This window comes from Acromyrmex echinatior, chromosome 6 (genome assembly GCF_024713525.1).
Source record: "Acromyrmex echinatior isolate Ae372 chromosome 6, ASM2471352v2, whole genome shotgun sequence".
In the NCBI taxonomy this organism is placed as follows: domain Eukaryota; kingdom Metazoa; phylum Arthropoda; class Insecta; order Hymenoptera; family Formicidae; genus Acromyrmex; species Acromyrmex echinatior.
This window is the reverse complement of record NC_141857.1, coordinates 12,692,655-12,706,700: the sequence shown is the minus strand read 5'-3', so window position 1 is coordinate 12,706,700 and position 14,046 is coordinate 12,692,655. Positions and strand designations below refer to the sequence as shown.

The 14,046-nt window shown below is 42.1% G+C and overlaps 1 protein-coding gene and 1 pseudogene across 1 annotated transcript; both read left to right on the top strand.

Moving 5' to 3' along the window:
• Positions 1-6,017: 6,017 nt before the first annotated feature.
• LOC147909477 (uncharacterized) lies at positions 6,018-7,368 on the top strand. The gene has a single exon (XM_087407225.1). It carries the CDS (start codon positions 6,483-6,485, stop codon positions 7,347-7,349), a length of 867 nt encoding a protein of 288 aa, XP_087263351.1. The 5' UTR covers positions 6,018-6,482; the 3' UTR covers positions 7,350-7,368.
• Positions 7,369-8,493: 1,125 nt separating this feature from the next.
• Positions 8,494-12,614, top strand: LOC147909476 (uncharacterized; annotated as a pseudogene).
• The last annotated feature ends 1,432 nt before the right edge of the window (positions 12,615-14,046 follow it).

Genomic DNA, 14,046 nt, shown 5'->3' with positions numbered 1-14,046 from the left:
GTGAAAGAACGATACATAATGTTTTATTGAAAGTATTGTCCATCGCTAGCCACTACTTTTTGCGTTTGGCACGAATCTTCATTCAATAATGCTTTCAATTCCGCGTCTTCGTACACTTTCGGCCTTCCGCTACGTTCTTTGTCTTCGACGTCAAATTCACCGTTCTTAAATTTTTGAAACCATTCACAACAACTTCTCTCACTTAAGGCAGCCTCACCATATGCTTCTACAAGCAATCGATGAGCCTCAGCTGCAGATTTCTTTAAATTAAAGAAGTAAATCAAAAGTTCCCGCAAATGACGCTTATTCGGCTCAAAACTCGGCATTTTAGCAAAAAAAAAAATATATGATGCTGACAAAATCGTAGCTAATATTTCAAGATCATGTTATTGACAGATGTCCAACCTTATGATATAATGTTTTACATCAGACAATTTTAACCATAGCTTGCTAGTGGCACTGTCTTTTGTCAAACGGCGGAAACTTATTTGTACATCTATTATATATACTATTAGATCGGTGACATGTCGCCATGCGTTAATAGAAGCGCCAATGTTTTTCGGCTGCTAAACAAAAAAAAAACATAACTCTTCCGCAGTAAATGAAAAACAGGATGTGCAAGTATTCGCATAAAGGCGAGTACTTCAAGTCGAACGCACCCTTTTTGTCATCGATTTCTATTTTATTACTTGAATATGCGTTTTCTCGTCTAGAAAATATTTACTTAAATTTTACGATCGACAATCTAAAAAAAAAATTAAAAGCTACGCTTTGTGATTCCTCATTTATTTTATCAACTTCCTATTGTTGACGAGAAAATGCCCTTCAACTTGCTTTTACATGTTTGGAAATATGAGTCTTTATTTACACAGGATTCACATTTAGATTTTGTACTTACTGAACCGATCGTGTATAAATAGGATTTTCTCCACATGGTTTGTAACTTTTGTCGGAAATTTTATTGCCGTGGTCTGGCGAAGATCTATGTTTTTCTTATGTTTCGTTGGGAAAATTTTCTAATATGTTTTTTGAATATTATCACATTCGATCGGTGATCGTTAAAGCTCTCGAGTTTTGTGTTTACTTTGTATTAACGACTGTTTTGTCGAAATTTTCATGAAACAAAGAAATCTTGGAGTCCATTGGACGTAACGAAATATATATATATACAGGGTGGCCCATTTTAATCGATCCACCCAAATATCTCCAAAAGTATGCACTGTATCAAAAAATTGTTCAAACAAAAGTTGTTCAGGACAACGGGGGCCATCTTTGTGCAATATTAGTTTTGACCTTGAACTCAATTTTCAAGGTTATTTAAAGGTCAACCTAACTTTTTTAAATGGAAACCCCTATTTTTAATACCGGATTCGGAAAGAGCGGGAAATTTTACGTCCGAAATGATATTTTGTAATTTAATAGATTGACCTTCAGAAGGTCAAATATTAAAAAATCGTCCAGACGTTGTTTTCTTTGAGCATCAGAGGATTTATAGGGGAATAAATGTTTGAGTGGACTTGGAAGTCAACGACCTTGACCATCTTGACCGCGGCAAACTTTCAAGGTCATTCAATATAAATTTTTTGATGAACATCTTACTTTTAGCATTACCCAAAAACAACGATGTGGACGTAGTAAGTTCTGTTTTCTTTGGGGTGCTTGTTTACCGTGAGTCCCCTTGCCTCTCACGATTGGGGTGCTTCATTACTGTAAGTCCCCTTGCCTCTGACTTTCACTTTATTGAAGCAAATGTTCAAAATTGCCTCCATCAACTTCAAGACACAAATTTACACGCCTTTGAAAATGTTGCACTGCCCTTAGCAAAGTATCCCTTGGGATTACTGCGCAAGCGCGACGAATACGGCCTATCATGTCTTCTCTGGTTGTTGGTCGTTGTTTAAAAACAGCATCTTTTAAGAAGCCCCATAAATAGAAATCCGGAGGTGTCATGTCTGGTGAACACGGAGGCCAGTTAACTGGACCTCCTCGTCCAATCCACCTGTCTTTATAATTATTATTCAGAAAATCACGTACTATTCGCGCAAAATGGGGTGCAGCACCATCTTGTTGTAACCACATTCTCTGACGTGTCACCAAATCTACATTCTCCAAGAGCTCTGGTAGTCGTTCCCTAAGTAATTCTAAGTAGGTAAATCTATCGACATTTTCCTCAAAAACATAAGGTCCAATAAGGTATCCATTAATTATGCCACACCAAACCATAATGCTCCATCGATGTTGATGGTCAACAGTCCTATGCCAGTGGGGATTTACTTCAGACCAGTAGTGACAATTGTGCCTGTTAAGCTGACCTTGACTGTTAAATGTAGCCTCATCAGAAAACATTACGTACCTAAAAAAGTCAGGATTATTTTCTGTCATTCTTAAAGCCCACCGGCAAAACTCAATACGCATTTGAACGTGATTTGGTCTTAATTCCTGAACTAAGGTGATGTGGTAAGCGTGATACTTCAGCTTTTTCAGAATTCGTAAAGCCGTTGTTCGTGGTATACCAATTTCCCTTTCAATTATGCGACTGCTAGTGTGAGGATCGAGATGAATAGCTGCAAGGACAGTTACAACATGAGGATCATTCTCGTCGTATTCGCGGTGTCTGCGTTGACGAGAAAGATGTCCACCGCGGGCTCTTTCAGTTAATCGGCGTATTGTCGTGTGATTAGGGAATCTCCTTAAAGGAAAGCGTTCAGCGTACAGCCGTGCCGCTGCACGATAATTGTTTTGACATTCTCCTAAAATCATAGTCATATCAACGATATGATTAGGAGGATAATCAGCCATAATGAACAATTTTAATCAAAATAGTAATGTTGTAATCTCTATTTCAATTTCCATAAAATTAAAACAAACAAATCTCGACAAGAATGAAACTGAAAAAATAACATTGAACAAATATTGGAATCGTCTAAAAAAAATTGCATTGGATAGTGAAAGTTATTAAATTTAAAATTTAAAGGCACACGATTTGTAGAGTCGTAGGCTATCTGGTTATAACTTAGTTCTGGTTAGTACTTAGTAGCGAAGTTAGTAGTAGTCCAATAGCGGGCAGTAGCGACCAATATGTATCCAGGTAGAATCGAGTAAAATCCAGTAGTGATCAGTAGTAGCCAAAAGTATCCAGTAATGGTCAGTAGTGTCCAGTACAGTCCAGTAGTGGCCAGTGAAGTCCAGTAGTGTCCAGTACTGTTCGGTTGTGTCCAGTAGTGGCCGATAGTGTCCAGTATTAGTCAGTAGTATGCAGTGAAGTCCAGTAGTGTCCAGTACTGTTCGGTTGTGTCCAGTAGTGGCCGATAGTGTCCAGTATTAGTCAGTAGTATGCAGTGAAGTCCAGTAGTGTCCAGTACTGTTCGGTTGTGTCCAGTAGTGGCCGATAGTGTCCAGTATTAGTCAGTAGTATGCAGTGAAGTCCAGTAGTGTCCAGTACTGTTCGGTTGTGTCCAGTAGTGGCCGATAGTGTCCAGTATTAGTCAGTAGTATGCAGTGAAGTCCAGTAGTGTCCAGTACTGTTCGGTTGTGTCCAGTAATGGCCAGTAGGATAATTTTCACCATATTGTATGTATGAAGACATTGCCAATAGTGTCCAGTAGATTCTGCATACAGTTGATAAAAAATTTATATTGACCTTCGAATGACCTTGAAAGTTTGCCGCGGTCAAGATGGTCAAGGTCGTTGACTTCCAAGTCCACTCAAACATTTATTCCCCTATAAATCCTCTGATGCTCAAAGAAAACAACGTCTGGACGATTTTTTAATATTTGACCTTCTGAAGGTCAATCTATTAAATTACAAAATATCATTTCGGACGTAAAATTTCCCGCTCTTTCCGAATCCGGTATTAAAAATAGGGGTTTCCATTTAAAAAAGTTAGGTTGACCTTTAAATAACCTTGAAAATTGAGTTCAAGGTCAAAACTAATATTGCACAAAGATGGCCCCCGTTGTCCTGAACAACTTTTGTTTGAACAATTTTTTGATACAGTGCATACTTTTGGAGATATTTGGGTGGATCGATTAAAATGGGCCACCCTGTATATACATAGGTCATAAGTGCTCGACACCACAGTTGGTGTCCTGGAAGACGAACGAATCGGTCGTTTCAGTTATTGACGATAAGCATAAGTATGGCTAACCATCGTGCGAACATAGTCAACGTAGTCGAATATATTCGAAACGTGGATCCGGAACAGTTCGCGAATATCAGAGACGAAGTGTTCGAAGTGCTCGAAGAAGTGAATTTCGAAGAAATAATGGACTAAGAAATCGATTCCGACGAAGAAATATTATCAGACGACGTGGGCTATGCTAGCGATTTAAGCGTGTACAAATTACGTAGAAAGATTTGTGCCATCATCAGAAATCCATGCACTGAATGGACGCACTAAACAGTATATAATCCATTGTTATTATACGACGGGTGGTGCTTTAAGTATGTGCAGAATGCATGATCCGTTTGACTGATACCGATATCGCAGGATTGTACCTCGTAAGGAAACACGATATCGATTATATTGACGCGCTAAGTGGTCGGTCTTGCACGAATTGCAGATTGCCAACACACATTATATTTCCATGCAATAAGTGCCCGCACTGCACGCTTTGAAAAAACTATTGCGAATAGTGAGCGACACACTACATTGGGAAATATGTGGGACTATAATGTAGACGATGTTCTATATGTTCTCGGTAATCTGCAAAAAAGAGACACAGGTGCGCGAATATCGCCGGTGCAATTTCTACGCGATCGCGAATTAGGTATACGTGGTGAGAAACATGAAATAGTTATTAGAGAGCTTGTTTCTGACTGGTCTTTACTCGCGCGGCAGAAAGTGTACCCACAGTTATGAGACAAATGTTATGAGGACGATGAATATGAAAAGAGACATTGGAATAGAAATGTTTAAGTAATAAAGGACGATTATTATTGGGCGAAGAAAATCGCAGATAAGAGTCAAGGTTGGTGCATATGCATTAAGATTCCCGCGGGTAATGAAAAGTGCGTCGAATTGCTGATTATCGACAATATATAGATGGAGTTTCGTGATCGCGATCTTGCGCTAAAACTATTTTTCGATAGATGCGATGATCAATATTTTGAATGTGAATAGTGCACTTTCGCAAACAAATATAATGAAAAAGTGTTAGAACGTTATGACATTTTAGTCACGGTGCTGCAACGTGTGTGAACGAGTCACGTGTAAGTGCTCCATGGAAGAGTGTGACGTGATCTAAAAACTATAAAAAAAAAGACATGGAAAATCACGAGCAAGTGGAACGCGAATTGTTGGAACAGTGCGGCCAGGTCGCTACTCTGGTGGAGTGTTTCGTGTGGCTGCAACGATGCGATGAGTGCATCGAGCGGCTCGAAGAACTTTGTCGTGCCAAGCGTTCGCCGTTGGACACAGACAATCCGCGGTAGCGAGGATCGCGCGACTCGCGGATGCAAAATTGCAATTGGAGCGATGTTTCGTGCACGTTGGTGGCGAGTACGCGAGTCGCGACGAAAGATCTCTCGACTGGCGAGAGATCGACGCCGCGTTTGAAGGCCGTATATTGACAGGTGTTGTGATAAACTCTAATCACATTGAGCCGCGGCGGTTTTTGGAAGACGCTAGAGAAATAGTATTCGAGCGTGTACGAGACGCTGTAGAAAGACACGGTAGCGTAAAAGTGAAAACCGCGTTCAACGGTGAGTTCGCGACGAAGGATAAACGTGCTCATAAGAGCATAATTATAAAGAACAGTGAGATATACCGATACACCGATTTGCGCGAGTGATACGAGCAGCGTGTCATCGAGCCTATCCTAACATCGCTCGAAGAGTTCCAAGAACGCGACAGCGGATGGGCATTGTATAGTGAATTTGACTATCAACGTGAACAAATTAAATCCAATGCGCGCGGGATGCCATATCAAAGTACCGTGGGAAATCGCGAAACGAGCGGTGATCAATGTGCGTACGACGGACAATGCGTGCTTCGTATGGTCGGTGGTCGCCGCGCTGTATCCGGCTGAAAAGTATACGGATCGGGAATCGTCGTATCCGCATTATACGGCAGTACTGAATCTCGCAAACATTGAATTTCCAGTGACTTTAAAAGACATTTCTAAATTCGAACGGTTGAACGCGGTGTCGATCAACGTGTACGGCATCGAGAATAAACAGGTCCTTCCTCTGCGACTCACCAATGAAAAAAAGGAGAAATACGTCAACGTATTGTACGTGCAAGATCCACGCAACGACGGTGTTGGACATTTTGCGTGGATAAAAAACCTATCCCGTCTCGTGAACTCGCAGATTAATGGGAAAAAGAACAAGAAATTTTTCTGCGATCGGTAAGTATATGTATGAAAAAGTTATTATAATTTTCCGTCTTACTAATAAAATAATGGTAATAATTATAATTTTTTTCTTTTTTCAGATGTTTGCACTACTTCAGTACCAACGAAAAATTGCAGTCGCACGTAATGGACTGCGAGAAGATGAACGACTCCGCTATCCGACTGCCGAGCGACGACAAGTGGCTCGAATTTGAAAACCACTGCAATAAGCAGAGCGCCCCATTCATCGTCTACGCTGACTTGGAGTGCGTTTTACGGAAGACGAAATCCGACAAGGAAGACGCATTGTCGTACGCGTATCAACGGCACGAGGTATTTAGTATAGGATATTACGTGCGATGTTCGTACAACGACGCGTTATCGTCATATCGGTACCGTCGCGATGAAGATTGCATAGCGTGGTTCGCGCGACAACTCAACGATTTGGCGCATCGAGTTAAAAATATAGTATCCGCCAACGTACCCATGGAAACGTTGTCGAAAGAACAATTGGAGGCGTATCGTAGCGCGACGCGTTGTCATATTTGCGAGAAACCGTTCGCGCCGGACGATACGCGGGTCCGCGATCATTGTCATCTTACCGGTAGATTCCGTGGTCCAGCGCATGCAAATTGCAATCTTAATTATAAAAATTCATTTTATATTCCGATCGTTTTTCACAATTTATCAGGCTACGACGCGCATTTTATAATTAAAGAAATTGTTACCGCGTTCGAAGGACATGTAGATGTGTTACCGATAACCAAAGAAAAATATATTTCGTTCACTAAACATGTTCAAGATACCGCCGAGAGGGCAGACTCGCGAAAATACATAAAATTACTACGATTCATCGATTCTTTCAAATTTCTAAACGCAAGCCTCGATAAATTGGGATCGTTTTTAAGCAGAGACAAATTAAAAATCGTACGTTCCAAATTTTCAACACTAGTTCTCTCTTCGGGTGAAGAATTTGAATTACTGACTTGTAAAGGTGTCTTTCCGTACGAGTAAGTTGACTGCGTCGAAAAATTGCAAGACACGCGCTTACCACCGCGCGAATCATTTTTCAGTTCGTTAACGGGCGATACTGTATCCGAGAGAGATTACGCTCACGCCGCGAACGTCTGGAAGCGATTCTCCATTCAAACGCTCAGCGAGTACAGTGATCTGTACTTGAAAACCGATGTCCTTGTTATTGGCCGACATTTTTGAAAATTTCCGCGAAAGTTGTATCGCGAGTTACGGTCTCGATCCCGCGCATTACTATACATTGCTTGGTTTCACGTGGGACGCGATGCTAAAACATACGCGTATAAGATTCGAGTTACTCACCGACATCGATATGATCATGTTCATCGAGCGCGGTATACGCGGTGGTCTCAGTCAATGTTCCGGTAGATACGCACAGGCTAATAACAAGTACATGCGTTCGTACGACTCATCGAAACCGTCGTACTTGATGTACTACGATGTTAACAATTTATACGGATGGGCGATGTGTCAACCATTGCCATACGCCGAATTTCGATGGGTCGAAGACGCTGCGAATTTTAACGTGAGCGCGATCGCTCTGGATTCATCCACCGGTTACATTTTCGAAGTCGATCTCGAGTATCCACAACATCTACACGACCTGCACATTGACCTGCCGTTCTGTCCGACGCGCGATAAGCTGCCCGGCAAGCGCGAGGCTAAACTTTTAGCTGTACGATAAACAGCGTTACGTCATCCACTACCGCAACCTGCAGCAATGTACTCGTCACGGTCTTCGCGTAACAAAGATTCATCGAGTACTACAATTCGCGCAATCTCCATGGCTTCGCGATTATATTGAATTCAATACAAATTTCAGAACTCGCGCTAAAAACGATTTCGAGAAAAATTTATATAAATTGATGAACAACGCGGTATTCGGTAAAACTATGGAGAATGTGCGCAACCACGTTGACGTAAAATTATTAACAAAATGGGACGGACGGTACGGCACGGAGACAATGATCGCGAAACCGAATTTCCACAGCCGTAGCATCTTTGCGGAAAATTTGATCGCCGTCGAATTGAGCAAACTCGAGGTGAAGTTCAACAAGCCGATTTACGTGGGTATGTGTATACTCGACATATCGAATTCTGCTTGTACGAATTTCATCACGAGTATATGTTACCACTGTTTCGCGACAAATGTAAAATTATGTACATCGACACGGATAGTCTTGTATACAGCGTCGAGTGCGAAGACGTTTACGAGACTATGAAACGCGATATCGCTAAATTCGACACGAGCGATTATCCGATGGACAACGCGTATGGTATGCCTCTCGCGAAAAAGTACCCTGTCTGATGAAGGACGAAAATAACAGTGTGATAATGACCGAATTCGTTGGTCTCAGAGCGAAGATGTACGTGGTGAGGGTGGACGGCAAGAGAGAAACTAAAAAAGCGAAAGGCGTAAAGAGTAATGTCGTAGCGCGAACGATAACGTTCGACGATTATACGCGGTGTTTGAACGAAGAGATCGAAATGACTCGTCGTCAATCGTGTATACGATCTAAACTGCACGATGTGTACACGATATCCGAATCGAAAATCGCTCTGAGTCCATACGATGACAAACGATACGTCGTACCGGACTCGACGGAGACGTTACCGTGGGGGCATTGGCGGATACCTTTGTAATATATATATATGTGTGTGTGTGTGTATGTGTGTGTGTGTGTGTGTATCAATATTTATATTACTGTTACGTCCAAACCCTTGAAAATTTGGTTAAGGAGACAATGAGGGAGAATGGAGAGGGTATGGAAGGACGGTCAGACTCAATCTCACAGATATACGCGCGGAGGCGAACATCTGTGAGTCGTACGCACCTTTTAAGTCCCGGAATGTGGGTCAACGTCCGAAGGGACGCTATGACTGTGTGACGCTATGACTTGTTCCGCTGGACAGTGCGAACGTCGGTCCTATTTTTTCGGTCAAGGAACTCAATCCCTTTGACCCGGGACTGGACCTCGTGCGATCTCAGGTAAAGTGAATGCCAGAGGTAATGTTAATGAAAGACAGAGGAATACCTTAAGTCACATTTATTAATAAAATAATAAACAAAAGGTTTTGTACATTATAACTTCTCTTTATATAAAAAATACATATATATTATCTATAGAAAAAATATATACTATCTTGTGAATGCGTATATGTGTGTGTGTATGTATGTGTGGATGAGAAAAGGTTAGCGAGTACGGGCGGCGAGGAACGTATTGCAGGAGCTTATCGGGATGAGGTGTTTGAAAAACACGGTGTAAGGGATTTCCGGGGATATACATGGTCACTAATCTGTCCCCTTCGTGGGAGGGGGACGTATAGAACCGGAACATCCGATCCCTGTTGATCGGCTCGGAATTTAGTCGAAATGGGAGGGGCGGGAGTTGATCTGAAGGAGGAAGAGGGAGTGGGAATCGTTGTTCATAAGGAGAAGGGGGAGGGAAGCGTTCCTCGAGAGGAGGAGGAGGAGGAGGAGGGAATCGTTGCTCGAGAGGAGGAGGGGGAGGAAATCGTTCCTCGAGAGGAGGAGGGAAATAACCAAGGATTTCTTGGATATCGAGGTCGATAACAGGAGAAGAGGTGAGGTCTAACGGTTGCGTTGGTGAGTAGGAGATTTCTGTGGATTGTTCGACAGTTGATTGTGCCGGTGCGATTGTGGGTGGCCTCTGGGGGAGCGGTTCTGCCTATTCCTCCGGTTATAGGAGAGTCGTCCGCGTTTCTTGATAGTTCGCACTACGAACCGACGAGTTAAAATTGGAGTACGTTCTTTGGAAACGCGTATATGTGTATTAATGCACAATAAATAATGTGAGTTTTTCCATGCGGGGAAACGCGGGGTGGACTGTAAATAATTACAACTTACTTATTAGCTATTCCCAAGATATCGAGTAGGTTCTAGATGAGTGGCCAACGAGATCCGGCGTCAGCAAAGAGCGTCTAAAGGGCAGTGGCGTATGATTATAAGTTCACACTCGGACGGAATCTCAACTGGCGTGGTTAGCGCGGGTTATAATGATTTTCGAAGTGAACCGGATGCTTCAAAATTTGGTACTGACTCTCTGTGCTTCCGCGGGACCTCTATTTATACCCCGAAAAAAGGGTGTTGAGCCCTTTGTCTAGGATGCTAAAATTAGTTGTAAATGTCACGCGAGATTTATGATTTTTATAACGTTTTATCATAGTTGATCTAAAGTACATAGAGTAATTTTGAGAAGAAGAGAAAGTGATTTATGATTTTCCTTAAAAAGCCAAGATTGCTCCGAGACGGATGACGAATTCTGTTATTCTCGCGGAAAATATGACTAGATAAGCAGATGGTTACCATGCTATCATTGTTAGTTGCGAGTCTGGTTTCAGATAACGCTCCTGTTGGAAGTTATTCTATGCGTTTACGTTTTTTTAAGTGCGATATGGCGCCTGTTTTCTAAGATAAAATTGTTAGTCAGTCTCGGATGATAAAGCCTAGATTTTTACTATTGCGTGACTTCGGTACATTTATAATGTCTTTGCAATCTTGTCTCTTTTCGAGCCTACATTAAGGTTATTATTCTTTTCAGGTTAATTGACATTTACGAGTTTTAGCGGCGCCTGTCCGGTTCCTTTTTCAATTCTGTCAGTCCGTTATCAGAAGGCGCCGCTCGGGTCTCGTAGACGCTAACCATAGTCGCGGCGAAGAGAAAAAAAAATCGTGGCGTCTGTAGGACATAACATTACTATTATGTTTTTTTCTACATTTTTAAATATTTTCATACAGTGTACATGTGCGAGAGCGAACCAGAGCGAGAGCGCTGATCGTGAAATTTTTAAAGTGATGCGGCGTTTGTCTTACTGTCTTTCTCGCTAGTTTAAATCCGGCTCGAAGGACCAGAAAATGTGCGAGAATGCACCGCGCGGAAAGATTCGAGTGAGAGAACGGCACAAGGTGATGTGATGCACGACAGTGAAGAGAACTCCGTTTCATTTAATTTAACAAAAGAATTTTCTTTAATATAATCAATTACAGAGTCAAAAAAATATAATTAATTAAATATTAGATTAACAAAATATCAAATGCGGTCACCTTTTCCAAAATTGTATTTGGAATCGCGGTGATGGAAAATCTCGGCGATTTTCTCGGAAAGAGTCGTTTTATCGCGATTTCACTAAGCGGTTAGCGCGGCGATTTAACGAAGCGGTATAGTAGCGAGACTATGATTCTAAGAACTCGAAGAACTTTTAGAAATAAGAACTCTAAGAAGTCTAAGAATTCTAAGCGGTGTAGACGGTATAAGCGGTGTAAACTATGTAAGCAATCTGCGCAATCTGCTCAATCTGGTCTGAGGACCGGCGAGATCGAAGCATTTATTGTTTTCGGTCCGGGCTTTCTTCTTGGGAGAAATCCAATTAAATTTTGCCACAATCGTAATTATCACGTGGCATTGGTTGTACAAAATTGATTGGCGCTTTCGATTCTTTTCTAGCGACGTTCAACGTAACAGTCATGCGCGACAGAAAATCCGTACGCGGGATTGGTGACAGCGCGTGACGTATTCGTCGGAGCGCGGCGCTCGCGTGCGCGAATCGAATTGTTCTAGAACTTTCGATGTTCCGTTGCCGATGCCTGTTTGCGTGTACCGAATTGTTTTGAAAAGTCTAAAGAACAATGAATCCCTGACTTTGACGAGGTTTAATGTCAGCTCGAGATGAAATCACGAGCTCGCCTTGTGCGTGCGTTCAATAACAATTACTGTCGGTCGACCGAAGGAATTCTTACCTTTTTTTTGAATTACCGATCTTGAACAGTACATGTTACTATTATGTACTATTATCATTATAATTTACACGTAATGTATTTTTTGACATTTATATAAGTATTACTATTACGTTTTATGTAGTATCATTTATTATGTATTATTATTATTTTCATTTCATGTATCGTACATTTATATACGTATTTTATATCTGTATACTGCAAAACGAAGATGAATGGGAAGTAATAAAAAATATACGTTTATGTACTTATATTGATATATTTTTTATATGTAGAAATAAAATATATGAATCAAAATTTCATCAAATAACATTGTTTTCGTATATCCATGAATTGTGCGATCCATCGAATCCCAGTCACTTAACTTACACCTTGTTTCCCTTCCTGCGCAGTACTTTCTCCACGAGATACACGTCCGGATGAGTAGCGCGATGCAACTCGTACTCGTAGAATGCTCCAGCGACGGATTTTCCGCGATAAATCCTCGAGTAAATAGGTTACAGCTTTGGTTGCACCTTAACGATCGCAAACACCTCGGTGGTCCAATTTAACGTGTAACCCTTCTCAAAAATCGTCTTGTACTTGCTCACGCGTACCGAATCACCTACTTTGAATTTTGCAAGACCCGCGATCTTTATCGCGCTGTACACCGTGTCCAAGAATCTTTCGGCGATCGCGGGAGTTACTTCGGCGGGTCGCATGGTGCGATGCTTGCGCGCGTTGTAATCTGACAGGAGACGCGGCAGCTCGTCGATCCACTTGTAATTGCCGTAGAGCGTAAACATCTTTCACATGTCGTTCTTGAGCGTGCGATTGAATCGCTCGACCACTGACGCTTTCAACGTCGAATGCGTAGAATAGTGATTATCATCGTGCTTTTTCAAGATTTTCTGCACATCGGCGTTGTAAAACTCTTTCCCCATCCGTTTGTAAATTTTTCGGACATCTACTCTCTCGAACGATCTCACCGATAGCGTTAGCCGTCTTCGCTTCCACCCTTGCTCTTGAGTGGTACGGCCCACGCGTATTTGCTCAACACATCGATGACGGTGAGTATGTAGCGGTGGCCTCTGTTGAAACCTGAGTACGAGCGCATCTCAACGACATCAGCCTGCTACAGATCGTCGTATCCCCGAACTATAACGCGCCTTCGCGGAAAATTTCTTCTCGCAGGAGCGTGCAATTCTTCGACGAGTCGACGTCTCTTGGAGCTAATCTCTCTGTTTCTCTTTCAGATTTCTTTTTCATGATTCGACGCGTAATATACTGAGTATGAGAAAATAATGTATTTTTTCTCGCTGATGTTACTCGACTAAATCGTTTCATGGATACGCGATTTAATTTATAATAAGACCAGCTTCGCGAAGTTCCTCGATGATCGATAGCATCTCGTTGTCGTGAGCGTTGGTACCTGCTCGGTGCGAAGCGTCGAGCAATCGTAGACGATCCACCAACTCGTTGGGATCATCTTAGTGCTCGTAATCGATCGCGTTGTCGTTCAATGTCATTGCATGAGATAATCCCTTTTCAGATTTCTTCTTCTTTTTCTTGGGTGTGATCGACATCAACGGCGCGATTACGTGTTTGTACTTGTATGCCCTGTTGTTCAATAATTGACCCTGCGAATGGTACTTGTGTTTGTGCGCGTTCGTTACCAACAGCATGCTCTTGTACTTGTGCATATCGTCTTCCGTGTAGAGAGTATCGTCGGGAATTCTCTTGAAAATTAACTCGTAAAGACCAGGTGTGCCGTCGATAATTATGTTGTCCGCGTCATCTACGTCGAAACGTTTATTGCCAAACATCAGTCCATCTTTGTGTAAGTAAACGCCGTACACGTGATCTATACCGCTCTCTTTATCTTTACTCCCCTCAGGATAGTCTCGACGTACTTTGGCCCCAGCGAGCCCAAGCCAGCTCGTA

Bases quoted from the DNA above. Each gene is read 5' to 3' on its own strand.
- LOC147909477 (XM_087407225.1), top strand. From the start codon at position 6,483: ATGGACTGCGAGAAGATGAACGACTCCGCTATCCGACTGCCGAGCGAC.